The 24415-nt window shown below is 42.0% G+C and overlaps 1 protein-coding gene and 1 pseudogene across 2 annotated transcripts in view; one reads left to right on the forward strand and one right to left on the reverse strand.

Annotated features, from left to right (window-relative positions):
- The window catches only part of LOC123651011 (cytochrome P450 3A12-like), a 43072-nt gene that overhangs the window by 8376 nt on the left and 10281 nt on the right, over nt 1–24415 (forward strand). The window contains exons 4-13 of one of the 2 annotated variants that reach the window (XM_036410007.2): nt 1570–1669; nt 4332–4445; nt 4677–4765; nt 6076–6224; nt 6590–6717; nt 8518–8584; nt 10622–10782; nt 12238–12464; nt 14963–15125; nt 17243–17604. In XM_036410007.2, coding sequence (XP_036265900.1) covers nt 1570–1669; nt 4332–4445; nt 4677–4765; nt 6076–6224; nt 6590–6717; nt 8518–8584; nt 10622–10782; nt 12238–12464; nt 14963–15125; nt 17243–17338 — 1294 coding nt within the window. In that variant the 3' untranslated portion in view covers nt 17339–17604. Of the gene's footprint in view, nt 1–1569; nt 1670–4331; nt 4446–4676; nt 4766–6075; nt 6225–6589; nt 6718–8517; nt 8585–10621; nt 10783–12237; nt 12465–14962; nt 15126–17242; nt 17605–24415 lie in introns of those variants that run through there. The other variant, XM_036410008.2, reaches the window with a different exon arrangement.
- Nucleotides 3469–24411, reverse strand: LOC118703245 (annotated as a pseudogene).

The following is a 24415-nucleotide window of genomic DNA, read 5'->3' on the forward strand; positions in this document are numbered from 1 at the left end:
GAAAAAAAAAAAAAGAGCCCGAATAGCCACAGCAATACTAAGAAAGAAGAAGAGATCACAATGTCAGATATCAAGCTATATTACAAAGCCACTGTTCTCAAAACTGCATGGTACTGGCACAAGAACAGACATACAGACCAATGGAACAGAACAGAGAACCCAGAAATTGACCTAATCCATTATGCTCAATTAATATTTAACAAAGGAGACAAGAGCATATAATGGATCAAGACAGTCTTTTCAACAAATGGTGCTGGGAAATTTGGTCAGTTACATGCAAAAAAAAAATAAAACTATAGAACATTAATCTACACCATACACAAAAACAAACTCAAAATGGCTAAAGGACTGAAATTTAAGATGGAAAACTGGAAAAATCTTAGAAGACTCCATAGATAGCAAAATATCAGACATATATTGTTGCAATATCTTTACCAATATAGCTCCTAGGGCAATGGAAACTAAGGAGAAAATAAATAGGACTACATCAAAACAAAAAGCTCCTACACAGCAAAAGAAACCATCAACAAAACAACAAGAAAGCCCACTGCATGGGAGAACATATTTACCAATGTTATCTCCAATAAGGGTTTAATCTCCAAAATTTACAGAGAACTCATACAACTTAACAAAAGGAAGATAAACAATCCAATCAAAAAATGGGCAAAGGACTGAAATAGAAACTTTTTAAAAGAGGACATATAGCTGGGACCGGTTTGGCTCAATGGATAGAGCGTCAGCTTGGGGACTGAAGGGCCCCGGGTTCGATTCCGGTCAAGGGCATGTACCTTGGTTGCAGGCATATCCCCAGTAGGGGGTGTGCAAGAGGCAGCTGGTCAATGACTCTCTCTCATTGATGTTTCAAACTCTCTATCTCTCTTCCTTCCTCTCTGTACAAAAATCAATAAAATATATTTAAAATTTTTTTTAAATAATAAAAATTAATAAAAGAGTAAAAGAGGACATACAGAAGGCAAGAGACATATGAAAACATGCTCAAAGACACTAATTATTAGAGAGATACAAATCAAAACAACAATGAGGGGGAATTAGAGATCAACCAAAGGACTTGTATGTGTGGGTATTAACATAACCAATGGGCACAGACACTGGGGCATGGAGACTTGCCCTCGGGGGTGGGAGAGGTGGGGGTGATGTCAATCAGGGAAAAAGGAGACATATGTAATACTTTAAAAACAACGAAAAACACCAGCCGAATTTAAATGTTCTGTTATTTCGGTAACAATGGTCTCCAGGAATGTGGATTATGGAGCATCAGAATGTAAGTCTAGACTTCCAGGAGTGGCTCCAGCTGCAGAAACTGGCTTGTTCCCTTTATTGTTTAAAACATATCTTCATTGATTTTAGGGAAGAAGGGAGAGGGAGAGAGAAATAGAAACATCATTGATGAGAATCATTGATGGGCTGCCTCCTGCACACACCCTACTGGGCGTGTGTCCTGACCAGGAATTGAACCGTGACCTCAAGATTCAGAGGTTGACACAACCACTGAGTCACACCAGCTGGGCTGTCTTGTTCATTTCAATAAGCTCTTTTTCCCCAACATAGGTTCTATGATGGTCGGCAGCCTGTGTTGGCGATCACGGATCCAGAGTTGATCAAAGCAGTCCTAGTAAAAGAATGTTATTCTATCTTCACAAATCGGCGGGTAGGTATTCATTCCTTTTAAAACTAAATTGTTATTTTTAATATTGAAAAAATGATAAACAGAAAGTTGTCAAAAATTTATCCATGTAGGTACCATGTCATGTACACTTCATTCTTTTTTTCTCAAAAGTAATGTCTTATATAACTATAGGACAATTCAGAGCAGATATTTCACATTGGTGCTATCCACAGAGCTTATCCAGATTTCAACAGTTTTATCTGCACTCATTTGTGTGTGTGTGTTGCTTATAAAATTTTATCACATGTATAGATTTGTGTAACTACCACCACAATGAGATAGAACTGTTCTATCACCATAAGACTTCCTCTCATTAATCTTTTATAGTCACAGTGTGTAGCTTATCTTTTCCTTAATGAGAGTCCTTAGCAGTGCAAACATTTTTTTTTAATTGATGAAGCCGATTTATCAATTTTTTCCTTTTATGAGTTGGGCTTTCTGTGCCCAAGTCCAAAAACTCCTTTCATAGCCCTAGGCCCCAAAGATTTTCTCCTATTTCTCTAAATATTATATAGGTTTATATTGTACATTTAAGTATATGATCCATCTTATTCTAATTTTTGTGTGAGGTGTGAACTGTAGGTGGAGGTCCCCCCCCCCCCCCCCCCGTGGGTGTCTATTTGCTGCAACACCATTTGTGAAAAGGCTATCCTTCATCCATCACCTGCCCCGCCTAGCAGGTGGGAGGGACAGGATCTGACCTGCCAAGTCCCCTGGCAGTATGTTATCTGGAGAAGAAGTGGACTGTGGGACTTGTTGGAGACAGGGGCAGGTCCTATTTAGGAGTGGCTGGGCTGGAGCAGATTACAAGGGAGGCTGGGCTTGTTCTCTCTCCGAAGGTGCATGGTTTGGACCTTCAGGCAGCCACCCTGCTACTGAGCCCCCACGGAGCAGCTGCGGGGAGCTGGGCTGCTGCTATGCACACGCGCAGCCACGCACACCAGTGCTGGCCCCGGGGGAGACCCCACCGCAGGGCGGTGGCACAGCGCGGGCAGCTCTAGTGAGTGTGGAGGGTGGTAGGGCAGGGGTCAGCATGCCAGACTCTGCAAGCGTGGAAACCTGTGGAACCAGCAGCAGCCAAACCGGAGGGTGTTCCCAGCAGCTGTGCTGGCTGCTGGCTTCCTCAGCGGCTGCTGGGGTCTGGCGGGGTCTTCTGCAGAGCAGGACACGGGAAATCATGATAGCTTCTGACAAATGACTGCGCTAGCAGTTCCTGCTCTTCTCTGTTCTTTGCTGTCACTAGGTTTTTCAGAATGGGCACAGTGAAACCAAAGCAGGCCATGGGTACAGCGCCCTGGAAGGTTAGAGGAAATTGGCGCTTACCCTGCTGTTCCTTCAGCAACAAGGGCAAGCCTCTCTGCTGGCGAGTTCCCTCCTGGCCCCGAGCAGTGCTGGCCTGGGGACGACAGGATGCAGGCGAAATGGAACTATCCTCCCTGTCCATGTGTTCAGTTATTCTCAGGGTTGTTGTTGTTGTGTTTTGCTTTTTTCTGCACTCTGTGACTGAGGATCCTTGAGTGAACTACTGAACTCTCCTAGATCTATTTTTGCGTGTGGACAGCGGTCTCATTGTTCTTTGTGGGCAACAGAAGCTGGAGCCTCTGACGGTGTTCCCCCAGGCTCTCATTAGTAAATGTGATGCTAGCTGTAGATGCTCTTTTCAAGTTAAGAAACTTTCTCTTCCTAGTTGATGAGTTGTTTTGTTGTTGTTGTTTTTATCATGATGTGTAATGGAGATATACATCTTAAAACAAAACATAGTATTAAAATAAGGAAGAAAGTCTCAAGTAGACTGGTTTGATAGGCCAGTCCCAGCCTGAGAAATAGAATTATCTTTCTTTTTCTTCTTCTATCGCTGGTAGAAAAATATAAGGATTTCCATGTAATTTTATTATTTTTTTTTCCAAAATATATTTTATTGATTTTGTACAGAGAGGAAGGGAGAGAGATAGAGAGCTAGAAACATCGATGAGAGAGAGAGTCATCGACCAGCTGCCTCTTGCACACCCCCCACTGGGGATATGCCCGCAACCAAGGTACATGCCCTTCACCGGAATCGAACCCGGGACCCTTCAGTCCCCAAGCCGACGCTCTATCCATTGAGCCAAACCGGTCTTGGCTAATTTTATTATTTTTAATAATAACAAATAGATTCATAATTTTTTAAGTATTAACTACTTTTTAAAAAAATCACCATGTCCAGACATTCTTTTTTTCAGGTTGCTTATGTTGTATATGTAAGTAAAAGACAACTGGTCTGAAGCAATATAGAATTTTCTAAAGCTATCTGGCTATCGGTCAAGAATCCCTTTCTGTTCTGCACAGCCCTGGAGGATATACCAGGACTTATTCCTATTTATTCCCCCTGAAAAAGCAGTTTCTCTAAAACATGGGCAATTTGCACTGAAAATATGATTGGAATAAAGGCTGGAAACCACATCAGGTGGCTGGATGTCTCCTGCCCCCTCATGAGATGCCAGGCATTGGGGATAAGTATTTATTGAATATCTAGCATAGGTCCTGCCACTAAGTAGACAGTCACTAAATATTTGTTGAAAAATTGATGCCCATTTAACAAATTCTCTTCGACTGCTGAGAACTCCAAACTTACTCAGAGCAAAATGTCTTTTGCTTTTAACTCTAGCCTTTTCCTGCTGTGGGATTTATGAAAAGTGCCATCTCTGTATCTGAGGATGAAACTTGGAAGAGAATTCGAACACTGCTGTCTCCAACCTTCACCAGTGGAAAGCTCAAGGAGGTAAGAGTATAAGAGGATACTTAATTTGAAACTTAAATAATGCATCTGGGGACAGGTAGAAAGTAAGACAGTTTCTTTCCAAGGGTAGCCTGCTGAATTTGAGTTTCCTAATAATGGCCTTTTATCTTTATGTCCTAGAAGTGACATTATAAAATATCACTTACTACTCCATGAAAGCTAGGTCTTGAGTCTTCATATTTAACTTTGGGTGGTGTTGTATTCTGTGTCTAGATGTTCCCCATCATTGGCCAGTATGCAGATGGGTTGGTGAACAACCTGAAGAAGGAAGCAGAGAAAGGCAAGCCCATCACCTTGAAAGAGTGAGTAGTAGGCCAGCTGCTGAGACTCTGAGCTCTGCTCCAAGACCCCCAGCCGCCTGCCAGAGCCGAATTCCGCTGAAGTACTATCATGACCAGACAGTGGGTGTGCGGTGTTAGAACCCCAGTGGGCTACCCAAGAGGATGTGGCTCCTCCAAAAAGGCAGGGCAGCCAGGAGAGAAAGATCTCCTCCTGTGCACATGAACCAGGATTAATCTGTCTGCTTAGTTGTCACCTTGGATATTCTTGAAGACAAAAATACATAGTTCAGAAAGTAGAAACATGATTGTACCAAAGTTTTCGTGTAGAGGATGTGAAATATGGCAGGGGGAGGCACTGGTATGTATTAGTGAGCAGTGGGTGGGGCTGGGAAGTTACAGTGTGTAACTTGGAACAACGTTATGATTTTGGTGAGGATATCAGCAAAATATGAAATAATAAACCTTACCGCCACTTCTCCTTTCTTTACTCTCAAATTAAAGGTGGTCCTGTATAGACTATGGGTAGGGTGAGCGTGACATTTATTGTCTAAATTAAGATACTTTTAACTATGTTCCTATGCAGGAACAATGGAGGTAAAATGGGGCTGATCTGGGAAAACTGGTGACATATGATCACTTACCTATGGGGTTCCACCAAATTGATTTTGGGGTGATTTTTAAAAATTATTTCTTAAACCAGAAACATTCTTAGTTCTTACATTTTAAGGAAATGAATGTGCCCTAAAGGCAACCTGAGATCACTGGACTTGAGGAGGGTGGGTCTTTCAGGAGCTTCAGCAAGAGTGCAGAGAAGGAGCGATGGCATTCCTGGCAACTCAGACCAGGTGCTGCTGTTCTGTAACGTGCTGAAGCAGAATCAGCTCTGAGTGCAGACACTGTGGTGAGGCAAGACTCAGATCAGTGTCACCCTTCTTGACTCCATTAGGAGGAGTCATTACCTACCCTTTGTCCTGCTCAAGCACAGTATCTACTATTGTCCAGACTCAAAACACGCCACCGTAATTTGTCTGACTTTGAGTCCCCATCCCTCTGACTGATCTCCTATTGCTCACAGGTGGGTCTAACTTGCCTTGGTGTCCCCATAACCCAGCACAGGGCCAGTGCCATGACTGGCATCTGATAAACACCTCATGATTGACTGTGACAGGAGCATAGATCCTTTAGATGATCTAACAGAAGGTTTTGACAGCTGTGTGGCTCTTTCCCTGTCTTTGTCTGAGTATATGAATTTACATGTCCTGCCTATTGTCTGCGTTGGATAAGGATAGTAAAAGTGCTGATTTTAATTTTCTCTGTCTTTCACTACTCAGCATCTTTGGGGCCTACAGCATGGATGTGATTACTGGCACATCATTTGGAGTGAACATCGATTCCCTCAACAACCCACAAGATCCCTTTGTGGAAAATACCAAGAAGCTCTTAAAATTTAATTTCCTTGATCCATTCATTCTCTGCATAAGTACGTGAACTACTGTTTTATTTTCTTCTTTCTCTTTTATTTCCTCCCTCCTTTCCCCACTTCTTCTATCTCTCTCTCTCTCTCTCAGCTCATTTGAGATATCATTCACATACTATATAATTCATTTATTTAAAATGTATAATTCTATCATTTTTATAACCTAGTGTCTGTCAACAGATAAATGGATAAAACATGTGGCATAGATGATACATAGATAGATAGATAGATAGATAGATAGATAGATAGATAAATACTGACTGCTGGTTGAGAAGTCTGGTGTCTTTTACTCTTCTCATTGGTAGAGGAAATTATAATTGCTCCCGGAACATTTCGTATTTTCATTGTGCTTTCTTTTTTTCTTACAGCACTCTTTCCATTCCTTGGCCCAGTTTTTGAAGCATTTAATATTTTTCTGTTTCCAAAAAGTGTAACTGATTTTTTTAAAAAATCTGTAAAAAGAATGAAAGAAAGTCGCCTCCAAGATAAACAAAAGGTAAGATCTGGTGGTAGTTAGATGAGTGTGTTCACTCTTTGATAATTTATTGAGCTGGATACATATGATTTGTGCACTTTTTTTTTCTTTAGATAGATAAAGGACTGTAGGTTTACAGGAGGAAAGTTCTAACATTTTATGGGGAATGAAGAAGGTGGAGGTTAGGGAAGGAAAGAAAAGATGAGTCAGAGAGACACTGTCTAACATGTAATATAGTAATGGGCACAAAGGTCAGTATATCACTGCATAAATATTGTTGAGATGAAAAGTTTTCCACTTTCCTTAAATTATCAAAGTATAAAAATTGCTGTTTAAAATTTGTTTCCCTGGTATAATTGCCCAGAGTTAAAATTGGCAAAGAATCACATCAATTCCAAGCCTCTTATTGTACACATCCTGCAGTGGGAGTTGTCATCAGGCCCCTGGGGAAGTGCTCTGTGTTAAACTGGAGCCTGCTCAGAGACTGGAGAGGGCAGTAGTCTTCTCTGGGCATTGAGGTTGCAAGCTGGCTAACCCAGCTTTGCCATCATGGGCCTGGAGGCCAGCACAAGCACGTCTGCAGGCCATGGGGATCGGGCTGGGCACCCCAGAATAGCACTGAATGTTGTGGAGAGTTCTGGGACAGTGGCACTTGAAGCTGCTCACAGAAAAACTGCCAATGAACTCTTCAAATATCAGGAGCTTCACCTATGTGGCCCTTCATTAAGAATTAAGCTGGCCGAAACCAGTTTGGCTCAGCTGTAGAGCATTGACCTGCGGACTGAAAGATCCCAGGTTCAATTCCGGTCAGGGGCATGTACCTTGATTGCGGGCACATCCCCAGTAGGGGGTGTGCAAGAGGTAGCTGGTCGATGTTTCTCTCTCATCAATGTTTCTAGCTCTCTTTCTCACTTTCTCTCTGTAAATAATCAATAAAATATATTAAAAAAAAAAAAAAAAAAAAAGAATTAAGGCTGGCCAAAACCGGTTTGGTTCCATGGCTAGAGCATCGGCCTGCAGACTGAAGGGTCCCAGGTTCGATTCCAGTCAAGGGTATGTACTTGGTTGCGGGCATATCCCCAGTAGGGGGGTGTGCAAGAGGCAGCTGATCGATGTTTCTAACTCTCTATCTCTCTCCCTTCTTCTCTGTACAAAATCAATAAAATATATATATATATATATATATATATATATATATATATATATATATATATTTTTTTTTTTTTTTTTTTTTTTTAAAGACTTAAGGCTGGAGAAAAAAAGTATTGAGGACAGGGACATTTTTGTGAGCATACAGGCGTGACAGGAGAGGGAGCAGGGAATTGCTTGGCCAGGAAGCTGTGTTCAAAAGTGAGAGAAGCTGGCGATCAGAGAGAGTGAGGACCAAAAAACCGTTGGGCACGATGGCTGGATCTTTCTCAGGAAACATCCTGCTCTCTAGGATTTGTAGCTGGATGTTTTATTCACTGATAACTCAGGCACACCTTTGGATTTAAAGGGCCATCTCATCAGGAAAGAAACTTAGTATTGCACTTTGTTGTTGTTGTGAATCCTCACCTGAGGATATTTTTCCTTAGGGAGAGGGAAAGAGAGAGAAACATCGATGTGAGATTGATGTGAGATTGGTTACCTCTTGCACAAGCCCTGACTGGGGCCTGGGCCGAGGAGGAGCCTGCAGCCAAGTTATGTGCCCTTGGCCAGAATCAAGCTCAGGACTCTTTGATCACAGGCTGACATTCTGTCTCCTGAGCCAAATCAGCTAGGTCTAGTATTGCACTCCTGATTTATTTCTAACATTGAAATTTCTCCTTCTGCTTCCAGCACCGAGTGGATTTACTTCAGCTGATGATTAACTCTCAGAATTCCAAAGAAACAGACTCCCATAAAGGTAAACAAGGCGTGCTTCAGAGGGCCAGTGAGGTAGTTGATGACCTTAATTCACTAGGTTGTCTTTCTGTTTTGTTGATGGTTTTCTTTGCTGTGTAAACTTTTTAGTTTGATATAGTCCCATTTATTTATAGTTTCCCTTGCCCAAACAGATATGTCAGGGGGGAAACATTGCTAAGAAAAATGTCAGAGATTTTACTGCCTATGTTTTCTTCTAGCATTGTTATAGTTCAATCTTACATTTAAGTCTTTAATTCATTTTGAGCTTACTCTTGTACACGGTGTGAAAAGATAGTCTAGGCCCTGACCAGTATGGCTCAGTTGGTTGGCGCACCCTCCTGTACACTGAAAGGTTGTGGGTTCAATCCCAAATAGGGCTCATGTCTGGGCAGCAGGTTTGGTCCCCAGTCGCAGCCCCACTCAGGGCACATACTGAAGCCTCTCTCTCTCTCTCTCTCCCTCTCTCTCTCTCTCTCTCACTGAATAAGCATGTCCTTGGATGAGGATTTTTAAAAAGATCGTCTAGTTTCTTTTTCTTTCTTTTTTTTTCCTTCTCATATCTGTCCAATTTTCCAAACATTTATTGAATAGACTATTTTTACTTCCTTGTATATGCTTGTTTCCTTTGTCATATATTAATTGACCATATACAGTAGGTCTTGGTTCCCTATTCTGTTCCATTGATCTATATATGTTTTTATGCCAACACTATGCTGTTTTGATTACTATAGTCCTGTAGTATAGTTTGATATTAGGTAGTGTGACACCTCCAACTTTGTTCTTTCCCAACATTGTTTGGCTATTTGAGGACTTTTGTGGTTTTATATAAATTTTGGTGTGTGTTTTTTTGTTCTAGTTATGCAAATCATTCACATCTCTTGATGGCTGATTCTGTGATTCGGTAGTTTTCATATGGGTTTTAATATCCTGCATTTCTTTTTTCTTTTTTAATATATTTTATTGATTTTTTTACAGAGAGGAAGAGAGAGGGATAGAGAGTTAGAAACATCGATGAGAGAAAAATCATCCATCAGCTGCCTCTTGCACACCCCCTACTGGGGATGTGCCCGCAACCAAGGTACATGCCCTTGACCGGAATTGAACCTGGGACCTCTCAGTCCGCAGGCTGATGCTCTATCCACTGAGCCAAACCGGTTTTGGCAATATTTTACATTTCTAATAACTTTCCAGATACTGCTGATGATGCTGGTCTATGGACAATACTTAGAGTAACCATTTTTTATGTGTAGCACAATATCATTCTCTTAAGTTTCTGCAAATATTTTTGAATGAAAGATCCTTCATTTCCCCCTGCATAAGCCTTAGTGCAGTCTCTTAAAAATTATCCAGAACCCTGGCCAGTTTGGCTCATTGGATAGAGTGTCAGCCTGTAGACTCGGGGTGACGGGGGGATGGGGGGCGAGGGGGGATGGTCCCGGGTTTGATTCCTGGGTGTGTGCCAAGGGTGTGTGCCTGGGTTGCAGACTCCATCCCCAGTGGGGGACATGCAGTAAGCAGTGGATTGGTTATTCTCTCATCATTAATGTTTCTATCTCTCCCTCTCTCTTCCTCTCTGAAATCAATAAAAATATATATATTTAAAAAGACATTTAAAAAAATTATCCATGTATACTTTATCTAGAATAATTTAAAAATTTCCTGGGGAGAAACTTATCCCATATTGTAGCTAAACTACTTTTGGGATTCTCCAAGGGACATACTGATAACACTGTGCATGTGACACAAAACGCTATGTCTTCAAATTGCACAGCTATGTTGTGGACAGATTGATATAACCAGAAGCAGATGGTGAAGAATAGAATAGACCGTGGTGGGGGAAAAAACAGATGAAGATCTTTTTGCCTTTTTCTGCCTCTATTATATACACATCAGAGTGCAAAACACTCCCAATTTAAGCTGAATTATTTTTTTCAATTTGTCCTATAAGGGTTTGGGAGTTTCATTTGGATTTCTCATAATCTAAACTGTGGTGTTGTACATTGACCTGCTTTATAAAATATCTTTCTTCTCCTTTCAGCTCTGACTGATCTGGAGCTTATTGCCCAATCTATTATCTTTATTTTTGCCGGCTATGAGACCACTAGCAGTTCTCTTTCTTTCCTGATGTATTTGCTGGCCACTCACCCCGATGTGCAGCAGAAGCTGCAAGAGGAGATTGATGCAACATTTCCCAATAAGGTGAGTGGGTGGTACCTGGAGGACGAGGGAGAATGGAAAGCCTTATCAAGAATGCCTCCTCAACACTTTCTAGGAGAATCTTTCCAAAGAATGTAATCACCAATTATTTTACTTATGCTATTTAGGAAGGATAAAAAAAAAAGACAAAAACAAAGAAAAACTATAGGTAATTTTTGTTATTAGAGATACATAAGATCTTTGAAAAAAGTGTTGGTCTTGTGTGTCAGTTATCTGTTATTACAATAATGTCAAATGGGAAAAAAAAATTAAACCTCAGTGGCAATTAACAATAGGAATTGATTGCTCAAGTGTCTATTAGGGGTGTCGAACTCAATCAGAGAAGGGGCCAAAATCTAAAATCCAGCCTAAATCGCGGGCTGAATGGTTTACTGAACAGTCATAAACTGTCATTGTGATGGAAACGCAGCGGAGTGCAGTGATGACAGCGCGGTGCGGGCCACATTGCAAGGCCTGGCGGGACGGATTTGGCCCGCGGGCCTTGTGTTTGACACATGTGGTTCAAAGCATGCACCATGGCCAACCCAGCATCATAATAGGAGGGCACAGAGTTAGATGACTAAGGGCATGGATACAGAAGGTGTGGAAAGCTGGCACTATTCCTGGAATCTGCTACCTTGGGTAAACTGCAACCTAGGAGAAGCCTGGCATACAGAAAAGAACATAGTGTAGGAAATAGAGGACATGAGTTTGAGTCCAGACTGGGTGTTTTGGATAGGTCTTAAGATCTCTCTGTGTCATAGGTCCTTCAAATATAACATAGAGATACATGTTAGGGTCCAACTAAATTAGAGATTATTTTTTTCTTCTCTGGGTAAGCCTATATTGGAGATCATATTATTGCAATAAGATGGAAAGGTCACTAAGAAACAGGCTAGCTAAAGTATTATGTCCTCCCCTCTTAATAAGAATTACAATGACAACAACACTACAGTTAACATATACTTCTCGCTATATTTGTCTATTCTAAATGCCTTATATTTACAAATGAATTGATTTTTTAAATTATCTATTAAAAATAGAAATAGACCCATATATAGAGAATAGACTATCAGAAGGGAAGGGGGCTAGGTAAAAAAGGTGAGAAGGTTAAACAAAAAAAACCTTAGCATATTTCAGTTAAGAATATAGGTCATAATCTATTACTCACATGAGTTTAAAAAAAAAAATCACTACATGGTAATGTGGGGGGTTTGGGGTCCCATTTAGGGTATTGTCCCCAATGCCCCCCATAGTCATAACTACTCCACACATCTCAGTGGGCCATTAAGGCAGGTCAAAGGACCTGATAGATATTAAAATATCTATAAATCCTAAGGTTTTTATACCCAAATAACTTATTCTTTGGAGCTCCTAACATTTCTATAGAACTACATAGACTGAGTTGAAAGTTGATCTCAAATCTCAGTTTATCAGAATCTGTTTCTTTCTTCCCAGGCAACCCCCACCTATGATGCCCTGGCACAGATGGAGTATCTTGACATGGTGGTGAATGAATCCCTCAGATTGTACCCAATTGCTGGTAGACTTGAGAGGATGTGTAAGAGGGATGTGGAAGTCAATGGGGTGTTCATTCCCAAAGGGACGGTAGTGTTGGTGCCAAGCTATGCTCTTCACCTAGACCCAAAGTACTGGTCAGAGCCTGAGGAGTTCCGTCCTGAAAGGTACTGGGCCCCTGAGAAAGGGAACCTCATCCAGGCTGGTTGGGCACATTCTGACGTCTTTTAGTATAGATGACGAACATGTGGTTGTACAGTCATTTATATGTACATTTTTCTGTTTTTACAAGATTGTTTTTTCTTATTATAAGAGTAATCATTGTTTGTTGACAAAAATTTTACAAACTCTAGGCTAGATTAAAAAAAAATTGTATCTGTCCATAGTCTTAATACCTTAAGATAGGCCTCATTAGTAATGCAATGTATGTCATTACTGACATTTTCTAAGTATAGATTTTTAAAATTAAAATGGTAATATATATTTTTATTTTGAACTGCTTACTTTATTTACCAGTAAACTATAAACAGTGTCCTATTATATATAACCATCATATGTAGGTATGCATACATATAAATATGTATGCATATGTGACTATATGCTTATGCCATAAATTACTTAATCATTATCTGACTTTAGGAATGTAGGCTTTTTTTTTTTTTTTTTTTTTTTTACTTCTTTAAACTTTTCTGTGCTGTTCTCATTAGCTCTCTGAATTTACACCAACGTACCTGCATTCTGTTTTGCTGTGGTTTGTTGTTGTTTTTCACATTGGTGGCCACGCCTTTATCATTATTGGGAGAGTGCTTTAGTGCATTATGAGAACCTGAGAGGTCCTCATCGCTGGTGATTTAAGCAGCCCCTTGAGGACAGAGGTGAACACAAGTCACTGGTCTGTCTTTGGCTACAGTCCCGTGTCAGCTTCCTCCTACTCTCAGTATTTGATGACTTCCAAAGAAACGTCACCTGCTCTCCAGACACCTGAGACCCTCCCCCTAAGATGGTCTTTAGCATATTCTTCTGGAAATTTAGAGCCAAGAAGGTCTAGCTTTGGGCATAGCTTGAATTCTAGAGAGAGCTGATGTTTCCCATTTATTGTATCAATGAGCAAAATTGGAATTAACTATTGAAGGCATTAGCTGGAATCTAGGCTTTCGTCAGCCGTACTGTAAGATCCCTAATGGCAGGGGCCTTCGCTCATTTGCATAGTGTTCTTAGTTCTAGCTCATTGTCTACACATAGTATTTGTTGAAAGAAGAAGTTAGCCCTAACTGGTTTGGCTCAGTGGATAGAGTGTCAGCCTGCAGACTGAAAGGTCCTGGGTTTGATTCCAGTCCATGTATCTTGGTTGCAGACACATCCCCAGTGGGAGGTGTGCAGGAGGCAGCTGACCAATGTTTCTCTCCCGTCAATGTTTCTAAATCTCCATCCCTCTCCCTTTCTCTCTGTAAAAAAAATCGATAAAATATATTTAAAAAAAAGAAAAGAAAGAAGTTAGATGTGACCAAATCCTCTGTTTTCTGGACCAAGGGGCCTCTGTGTTTCTTCTAAGCTCAACAGTTTTCCCTTCCCCTGCCCCCACACCTCATAGCTTCATGAACATGAAACCAGAGACCACTGATTGTACTGCTCTTGTGATCATTAAGTCATCCACAGAGAGTAACTGCTTACCATCTCAGGAAGTGGGTAAGGCAGTGAGAAATCCAAATGTTAAAAAGTGCCTATTATGGAGAATTTGACATTTACACAAATATATGACACATACAAAATCATTTTCTATAGATATGAGTCTAAGGAATGCTTTTAATTCATCTATGTGTGCCCAATTACATGTTTACAGCCATCAAACTAAGTCTGCTGCCCCATTCACACACCGTTATTACCATCCTCCTAATTCCCATATTACTTTAAGGCACACCATCTCTAAATATTCCAATGTTCTCCAAAATATAAGAACCTTCTAAAAATACATAACCACAATGCCACGATCACTTTCCCAAATCCACATTTCCCCTTAATGGAATAAAATATTGAGGAATCAAATTTGTATAAAACATAAGTCTAACCTTCAAGGAATTTATAGCCTAGTGGAACAGGTAGGCAAGGAAATCACAGATACTAGAGTAGAGGAGCATCATATGCCCATATGAGTCGTCTGATTTAAGCTACTCAATGGGAGAGGGACAGAAGCGGTGAGAGGAAGGGAGGAGAGGAAAGGGGTCAAGGGAAGAAAGGGGAAGAAAATAACAATTTAACTAATGAGAGATAACAATTCCTACTTCCTTCCTCCATGAGCATGTGACCAACATGAGTTTGATGGAGGCAGGGACCTACTTTTTCTCCAAAGAGTCCCATTTCATACTTGCCTTTCAGAGTGTGAGCATCTCAAAACCCTGAATGTAATTTAGTGTTTAAAGATAAATTTTCCTTTAAACAGCATTCATGTCATCTCTTCAATGATACTGTTAGCTCATAGAGGATATAGGGAATGGAAAGGATCTGTAGCTTACCATTCTTCCAGCAAAACAACTACAGCAGGATTTCACTGACTAGCCCAAAGGAGTATTCTGTATCCTACTCACAGAGGAGCCTAAGAACCCCAAGCATGTGGCTCTCGTGGTGTTCGTGTTTCACTAAGTGATTGCATCTTCTGTTACATGAACAGGTTCAGTAAGGAGAACAAGAACAAAATAAATCCCTACATATACACACCCTTTGGAACTGGACCCCGAAACTGCATTGGCATGAGGTTTGCTCTCATGAACATAAAAATTGCTCTCGTCAGAGTTCTGCAGAACTTCTCCTTCAAAACTTGCGAAGAAACACAGGTCAGAAACCTAACACGTTACCACTCTGTGTGAATAATGCTTGACTGAGCGTTTTTCTTAAACTGAAGTATGTATGCATGTGTGTGCTCATTCGTTGTTTAATACTTTGTTCTGTTGGCCAGAGAATCTATCTGGAGTTACATGTAACCTCGAAAATCCTGGTAGTCTGGAGTGCTAAGCCTGTGTTTTTATAACTATCCAACTACAAAGGCAATCAAGAGTCAATGTGGTTAGTGTGACATGATAATGTAGAGTCCTTTGAGAAAAGCTTAAATTTGGTTTCAAGTCCACTGGAAGGAAGGGGAAGTGCTGTGCACAGTCCTGACGTACAATGGTAACTGGGTCATGACTTTTGAACACTGCTCTTTCCCACCAGAACTTGCAGAAGCTCTTGTGATAGGGTTCTCAACCCCTGGTTATGCAATGAAATCAGCAGGGATCTTTTTAAAAATCCTATGCCTGGGTCATCTCAGATTCTAAAATAATCCATCCTGTGTGGCCTTAAAAGCACCCCCTTTGGTTCTCATGTGCAGCCAAGGTTGTTTAAAGCATTTCTGCCTGACGTAAGAACTCCTACAGTCCATGACCATCCTGGCTACTTGAAACCTGCTTCTGGGAGCCAGACTGCAATCAAGTTAGGTTTTTTACATCTTAATATGAACTCTATGATGTTTTTCTCACTCTCTCCCTCATTCTGCTCTCATCTTTCAAGTCCTAGTTCACTCCCAAAGCCCTTCTAAGAGGCTTCCCATCTAGTCCAGAGCCCATTTTTTTCTCTTGTCATGTTATTGCTACTGCAGGCTGGTATCATCACTATCCTACCAAACTGAAAACTTTATAATTAAGCCATCAAGTTTGGTACTCTACGTTTTCTTTGTATCTAAGAATATCTTCAAGTCCAGCACCTCATTTTATTCCTTTCATAAATTCCCAATGGTGCCTTGTGTTCATTCAGGAATTGCTTAAAGAGTATTTTGCACTTGATTTGGAGATCATGAATCCACATTTTAAATGATTTAATTTGGAAATTTTAACAAATAGCATTTGTAATGTACATTTTCTACGTGTGTTGGTCTGTGTACAGGGGAAATATATACATGCTACTTGAAATTATAAAATAGGAAGGTTTTACATTAATGGAAGATCTGGAATCTCTCCTCTGAAGAACATAATCATTGTCTTTGAGTCATAGCAAGCAAGGCCCTCTAATAAGGCTTATTTCTAGGACTTGTATATTTATTATGCAGATCCTTTCCTTAAGTAGGATTTCTCAGAGAAGAGGGTTAGAGATGGTTTCCATCTTATTTGTGGCTTTAGGCAGCTGTGAAGCAGTCCTGTAAGTACATACAAAGGGGGTCTTAGCCCTGAGAGGAAGTGGGCCTCTGGCAGACGCTCCCTGAAAGCTCCCAGTCATCTCTGGCTTGTGCTTTTCACCCTCCATGACAATTTTCTTGCCCTTCAGTGAACTGAGATCTAAAGGTTACTGTGTTGATGGCTCCCCAACACTGAGGGAGTGACTGGGTGGAAATAGAACTAAAACAATATTTAGGTCAAAACGCTATTCAGAAGTTCACTATTTACACTGGGAACCAAGAAATGTTAGAAAATAGGCACAACGCTTGACAAATACCTTTTCCCATCATGAAACTAGAAGGCTTCCACTGGGAGAAGTGACTGGACTCTTTAAAAGTGATGGATTGTTCAAATAATTAAAATGTGTAATTTGTACTCAGGTTACCTTGTAAGCTCCAATATGAACAAAATGAATTATGTATGGCTTTTCTAAATAGTTTTTCATAAGGCCTAAGAATCTGGTTTAAATTTCAAAAATCCATTCATTTGCTTAAAATTCAAGCCAAAAATAAGCACAAACCAATATGATTTTGTCTCTGGCCTGATACAGAATAGATGCTGTAATTGATATTTTCTTGAATGAATATACTGATGAATGCTTTCACTGACCACTGAATAAGTATAAAGAAACAAAGATATATTATGCTAAAAGTAATTTCTATATATTGTAAAGCATTATTGTCCTCAAAGTATCTTATCTGCTTTGCTTTTGGTGTTGACAGTGCTTCATTAACTGGTCCTCATATGCTGTTTAACATTTGCAGATTCCCTTGGAACTAGATTTTTCAGGAATTATTCAAGCAAAAAAACCCATTGTTTTAAAGGCTGAGTTGAGAGATGGAACTGTAAGTGGAGCCTGACTTTCCTAAGGACTTACACTTTGTTCTTCAAAGAAGTTGTATCCCCCAACACCAGAGATCTCAGTGTAATTTGTGAATAAAAAAACAGAAATGAAGATGGACTTACTCTACTGTACTGGATGGATGACTAGGGAGTCTGTACATTCACTTATCTTCTCAGTGTCTATACAGAGTATTACATATTGTGTAATATAAGAGAGGTGACTAAATAAGTAGACCCAGCTTATTGGGTTCTTATAATACTATCTCCATCTATTCCCAGTTATATGCAAACAACAGCTCTGATGAGGGATTAATGTTCAAAATGTAGCAAAAAGAACTCATACAACTCAACACCAAACAAAGAGACAATCCAGTTTTAAAAAAATTGACAAAGAACCTGAATAGATACTTATTTCAAAAAGGCATACAAATGGCAAAAAAATGGATGAAAGGATGCTCAACTTCACTAGCTATTAGGGAAATGCAAATCAAAGCTACAATGAGATACACCTCACAGCTGTTGGGATAACTATTTTCTGTTAAAAAAAAAAAAGTAATAACAAGTGTTGGAGAGGCTGTGGAGAAAGGGAACACTCATTTACTGCTATGGGAATGTAAACTGGAACAGCCACTATGGATAACAATATGGAAGTTTCTTAAAAAAATAATAATAGAGTTACCATGTGACCCAGCAAACCCTCTTCTGGTTATCTACCTGGGAAAAAAATTTGAAAACAAGTATTTGCAAAGATCTATGCACTCCTATGTTCATTGTAGCATTATTCATGGTGGCCAAGACACAGAAACAACCAAAGTGTCTTCTGATAGGTGATTGGAAAAAGAATGTGTAGTATATACACACATACACACAATAGCATACTATTTAGCTACAGAAAAGATGAAATATTGCCATTTGTGGCAGCATGGTGGACCTTGAGAATATCATGCTAAGCAAAATAAGTCAGACAGAAAAAGTTAAGAACTATATGATTTCACTCATATATAGGATATAAAACTGAAAGCTACAAATGAACAAATAAGAAAAAAACAAAACACCTCAATAGACACAAACAACAGTATGGTGATTACCAGAGGGAGGGGGTTGGAAGATAGTAAAGGGTAAAGGGTGACAGAAGATGATTTAACTTTGGGTATTGGGCACCCAATGCAATATTCAGATCATGTATTACAGAAATGTACATTTGAAACCTACATAATCTTATTAACCAAGATTACCCCAATAAATTTAATTTTTTAAATGTGGTTAATGTCATAACCCATTATTTAGTCACAGGATATAAAAGGGGAGTATGAAATAGATAGTAGGATGGATTTCACCAAAAGACAAAAAAAATTATATCTTTTTACAGGGAAAGGGTTGGTGTGTTTTATTCCTCTTTTTGGAATAAAGTTAACATGTTGCTGGCTGTATATGGGATAGTTGTATCATGTTACGTAGAAGGATAACTTGGTATTGTCATTGTTTCAAGATTAAATATGGTTTAAAGAGATGCATATGAGTGCCAATTTTACACATAACAAAGCCACAAATACTTCTAGACCTGTAAGCCTTCAAAATATAGGGCAGGCTGATAAGATTGGGATTATAATATGAGTGCCTCAAATTTTTACTCAAATTTTCTAATCATCTCTTAATTCTCACATGAATAGATCAGAATGAGAGCTTACTCTCCATGGTGAAGCCCAACATAAAAATAATAATAATAATCTAAATTAATTCCTAAAATATCTACCTTATCCAACTTTGTGTTTTTCCTCCTAATCATCATTATAGATCGTTAAGCATTTCAGATTGCCTACTCACTTTTTGACGTAAAGAATTCAGTACTAAATGTATTCTTCAAAATATAATTTGACCATTAATAAAGAATTCACAGCCCAGCCAGTGTTGCTTAGTGGTTGAGCATCATTGAGAAAGTCACAGTTGGATTCCCTGTTAGGGCCCATGCCCTGGTTTCAGGCTTGATCCCTACTATGGGGTGTGCAGAAACATCTCTCATCATTGATGTTTCTCTTTCCCCCTCTTCCTTCCTCTCTGAAATTAATAAAATAATTTTTAAAGAAAAAATTCACTACCTGTCCCCTCATTAATGAAGACTAGTATTTCATGTTTTTGGCTTTCACTTCACACTGCTATTTCAAACTCAGCTTCTCGTGGACTAACAGCCCAACTTTCCCTAAAACCCACTTAATTAGGTGCCCATATATAATACTTACCGATCTCTTTCTTTACTAGTTTCCATCTTTCTCTGTAAATCTCCATAGGGTAAACTTCTTCATCGTCTGATTCATGTCTCTCTTCCTCCCTTAAGCAACTGTTCTAATAATTTCCCATTCTGTTTTGTGGCTCTCAAGTGACTTTTTTCCTCTGTCTTCTCAGAAAGCTTTCCTCATGGACTGACCAAATATCACCCCCTGGCTTAAGGGATGGGGAAATAAGCTGACAATGTCAAAGATGCCCTAGTTTCTAATCTAGTTCCTGGGTACCTCACCCCCACAGGACCTCACCTGAAATTTTCTCCCAGAGACTTATAGGCAGAACAAACATGTAAGTGAAATGGAAGGACAGGATAGGCCCACACTGACTCACATGTTGGCTACTGTTGAGGAAGTGCTCATCACTCTTCCTTCTCTGACCCTGGAAACCGCCATTTACTGGTAGAATGGCATAGAAGATATTGTCCTTACACAGTCATCATCGTTTGCACTAATTATCCTAGTGACAGAGCATCACTAGGAGTACAAGTATACAGTACATGTAACTCTGAAAAGTTCTTGCAATCTGTGCTCAGATTTTGAACTCCATCAGCACATATCAAAACAGTTTAGTAACTGAACTTCTTTTTTTTTTTTTTAAGGTTTCTTTTTTTTCTTCTTTTTTTTTAAATCAATCTTTATTGTTCATATTATTACAAAGGTTCCTCATTTCTTCCCCCCTCCACCAGGTTCCCATCCCACCCTCTGCCCCCTCCCCATTCCCCATTGTCCTCATCCATAGGTGCACAGTTTATGTTCAGTCTCTTCCTCCCTCCCTTTCCCCGATAGTAAATCCCTTTTCAGATAGTAAATCAGTTACTTAGCATTTTCTCATATCAATAATACCTCCATATGCCCAATGATATACTTCACACAAAAGACATTTCCAAATAAGTCAACCAGCCTCATCCAGGCCCCACCCAAGGCACTCACAGATCAACACCCCAGCGCTATACTAACTCAACATATCCAGATCTAAGCCTTCATCACTTGATTCAGCAGACCCTCAAGTTCCCGCAAAAGTTTCCAGCCATGTCTGAAGGCAGCCATGGGGCAGGAGCAGGCAAGGAGCAAGCTGTTCCAGGCCTGGCTGCTCCGGGCCTGGCCTCTGTTGCTCTGGTTCGTTCCACAACCAGCTGCTCCGGGTCTGGTCACTGCTGCTCCCGACCTAGTTGCTCTGGACTTGGCTGCTGCTGCTCCAGGCCTGGCCGCACATGACCAGGCTGCTCCGGGCCTGGCCGCTCCCAGCCTGGCAGCCGCTGCTCCGGGCCTGGCCGCTCCCAGCCTGGCAGCTGCTGCTTCGGGCCTGGCCGCGCCCGACCCGGCTGCTCTGGGCCCGGCTGTCCCGGGCCCGGCCGCTCCAAGCCTGGCCACTCCCGGCCTGGATGCTCCGGGCTTGGCTACTGCTGTTCTGGGCCTGGCTTCTCCCAACCCGACTGCTCTGGGCCCCGCCTCTCCCGGCCCGGCCACTCCGGGTCTGGGTGTTCCTGGACTGGCCACCCTGGGCTTGGCCGCCTCCGCCTCAGGCCTGGCTGCCACTACCCCAGGTCTGGCTGCTCCAGTGCTGGCTGTTGATGCTCTGGTTCTGGCTGCTGCTGCTCCGGGTCCAGCTGCCACTGCCTTGTGCCTGGCCACTCTAGGCCTGGCCGCTGCCATTCCACCGTTCTGTCCTTTTTTTTTTTTTTTTTTAACGCATTTATGTTGCAATGTTGGCTGGTGAGTTGAGTTCTGACTTAGTCTTTGATTTTTCAAGATCTTCTTTGTATTCTTTCTTAAGTAATTTTACTATCTTTTGCTCTCACTTGATTTCTTCACATTGAGAACTTCTTTGGTTTCTTCCTCCTTGTCCTGGGAGCTCAGCAGGTTGGCCTGTGGCACCCCTTTGTTCTCCGCGGGCTCCTGCACTGCTTCAGCCTGTTTCCGGGGTCGGCGCCGCCCAGGAAGCAACCCCCGGCCTTGGCTCCGTTGCCCGCGCTCAGCGTTCAAAGGCTCAGGGGCACCACCCCCAACCCCCGGGGGCCCCGTCGCCCGGCTCCTTTCTGGTGCCCGGCTGGCTGGTGTCCTGCAGGGGCTCCTGCTCCTCGTCGCATTCCTCCAGTCTGGAGCTTTTTTTCTCCTTCCCGCTAGGGGAGTCTAGGATCAGAATCAACAGACTGTCCTCTGCGCGCAGTGTGCGTGACTCCGGGGACTCCGCTTTTCGCAGCTCCCCCAGGACTCCACCTCACAGCCCCGTCTCCCTCTGCTTGAGCCTGGGTCCCCAGGGATTGGCCTAGAACTGGAGTTCAGGGCAGTCGGGAGTGGGGCTCAGCACCGCCGGAGATTTTGTTTCTTCCCGTCAGGGCAATACAGCATCAGAGTCAACATTCTGTCCTCTGCACGCATTGTGCGCGTCTGCGCACAGTGTGCACGACTCTGGGGGCTCCGCTTTTCGCCGCTCCCCTGGGATTCCGCCTCACAGCCCCGTCTCCCCCTGCCTGAGCCTGGGTCCCCAGGGTCTGGCCTAGGACTGGGGTTCAGAGCAGTAGAAACTGGGGCCCAACACGGCCGGGGCTCCTGTTTCCTTCCCTCCAGGGCAATCCTGCATCAGAGTCAACATTCCTTCCCTTGCAAGCAATGTGCGCGACTCCGGGGGCTCGGCCTTTCCCGTCTCCCTCTGCTTGAGCTTGGGTCCCCAGGGATTGGCCTAGAACTGGGGTTCAGAGCAGTCCGGACTGAGGCTCAGCGCCGCTGGAGGCTTTGTTTCTTCACACTAGGGTAATCCAGCATCAGAGTCAACATTCAGTCCTCTGCGCACAATGTGCGCGCGACTCCGGGGGCCCTGCTTTTCGCTGCTCCCCTGGGATTCTGCCTCACAGCCCAGTCTCCCCCTGCCAGAGCCTGGGTCCCCAAGATCTGGCCCATAACTGGGGCTCAGCGCTGCAGGTTCGGGGGTTCAGCCCAGGCTGGAGGTTTTATTTCCTTCCTGTTAGGGAACGCCAGGCATCACCCAGCCCTCTCCTCCTCTCCTGCTGCCACCTTTCCGCGCGCGCACACGTGCGGGCGCGCAGCATGTCTCCATACCTTAGGCTTTTTTTCAGCTCCTCTGATTTTCCTTCTGGTTTTCTCTTTCCTTCTTGTTGTAGAATTTTCAGTCAGTCGACTACCTGTAGCTCTGGGCGATGTCCACTCTACATTTTAGTTGTATTCCATTGAAATTGTTGTGTGCTGCTGCGGTTAGGTGTCTACCCGAGCAGCCATCTTGGATCCTCAGTAACTGAACTTCTTTAACCTCTATTATTTGGTTCTTTGAATCATGCATATACTCAATAGTTTCTCTGGCTCTAAACATATACAATATATGAGCTCCATCCCAAAATAGCAATGAGAGCTTAGGCAATAAGAAATTTCATTAATTGCCTAGCCGGTGTGGCTCAGTGGTTAAGTGTTGACATAGGAACCAGGAGGTCACAGTTCAATTCCTGGTCAGGTCACATGCCGGGTTTGCAGGCTCCATCCCCAGTAGGGGGCGTGCAAGAGGCAGCCAACACCAGTTCCCTCTCATCACTAATGTATTTTTTAAAATATATTTTATTGATTTTTTACAGAGAGGAAGGGAGAGGGATAGAGAGCTAGAAACATCGATGAGAGAGAAACATTGACCAGCTGCCTCTTGCACACCCCTACTGGATGTACCTGCAACCAATGTACATGCCCTTGACCGGAATCAAACCCAGGACCCTTCAGTCCACAGACTGACACTCTATCCACTGAGCCAAACAGTTTTCAACAGCACTAATGTATTTCTTTTCCTCTCTGAGATTTATTTAAAAGATTTTTAAAAGAGAACAAGAATTTCCATTATCACCACCTGATTAAAAGGTAAAATTTCTACCAGCTTAATCATCAATGAGTTCAGAGTTGAAAGAACATCTGTTTTGGGATTTCTGCTATTTTGTGTTTTTGTGTGTGTGTGTGTGTGTGTGTGTGTGTGTGTGTGTATAGGGGGGTTTTGTGTGTGTGTGTGTGTGTTTCAATTTTGAAGAACACAGTTTATTAACTGACCAGATTACAAAAATAGCCATGGTAGATACCTTAGTTCATCCTTCTAATAAGCCTGTTGGTCTGGTCTTCCCTGTTGCCAGCATCTCCACCTTCTGCAAAATGGGTGGTCTTCTTCATCCCACCCCAAGGAGAAGATAGCTTAAAGGGCCACAGGGAGTTGTTCACTTCTTTGAAGTGCTTTCCAACAGTGTAGATCTCATGGATCAGATCTTCCATGAGATGATGCCATATTTACCAAGAGATCGAGCAATCAATGCATTATCTGTCAGGGCAATTCTTTTTTTTGTTGATTTTGTCATAATCATGCTTGTAGATCAATTCATTTACTGACTTCAGATTTGGGTACCCCCCAAGCAATGTAAGGCTCCACAGTCCTCAGCATGTTCATGGAGGCCTTGTTGAGCTTAACAAAGGTGCCGCTGAAGATCTGGCGAAGGCGAAGAAGCTGCCGCACCATTAGGACCTTTGGGCTCACACCATTGATACCTCTGATCCTGATAACAAATGCCAACTTGGGTTCGGCAGGTACGTAGAAGTTGCCAGCTTTTCTTGCCATCCTAGCCATCCGAATCTCCGTCCTGTACATCTGCCTGTATTCCTTGTGATAGTGCTTCGCTTTCTCATAGACGAGCTTCCTTCTTGCCTTTCCAAGCATCTTCTGGGCAAACTTCTTTCTCAGGCGCTTGATCTTCAGCTCTACGAAATTCCTTCACTTTTTCTTGAGGGTTTCTGGCACAGCAGGAATCTTCTTCTTCTCTTCTGCACCCTCCATGGTTC

The sequence above is a fragment of the Pipistrellus kuhlii genome, unplaced genomic scaffold (genome assembly GCF_014108245.1).
Source record: "Pipistrellus kuhlii isolate mPipKuh1 unplaced genomic scaffold, mPipKuh1.p scaffold_m20_p_4, whole genome shotgun sequence".
Lineage (NCBI taxonomy): Eukaryota > Metazoa > Chordata > Mammalia > Chiroptera > Vespertilionidae > Pipistrellus > Pipistrellus kuhlii.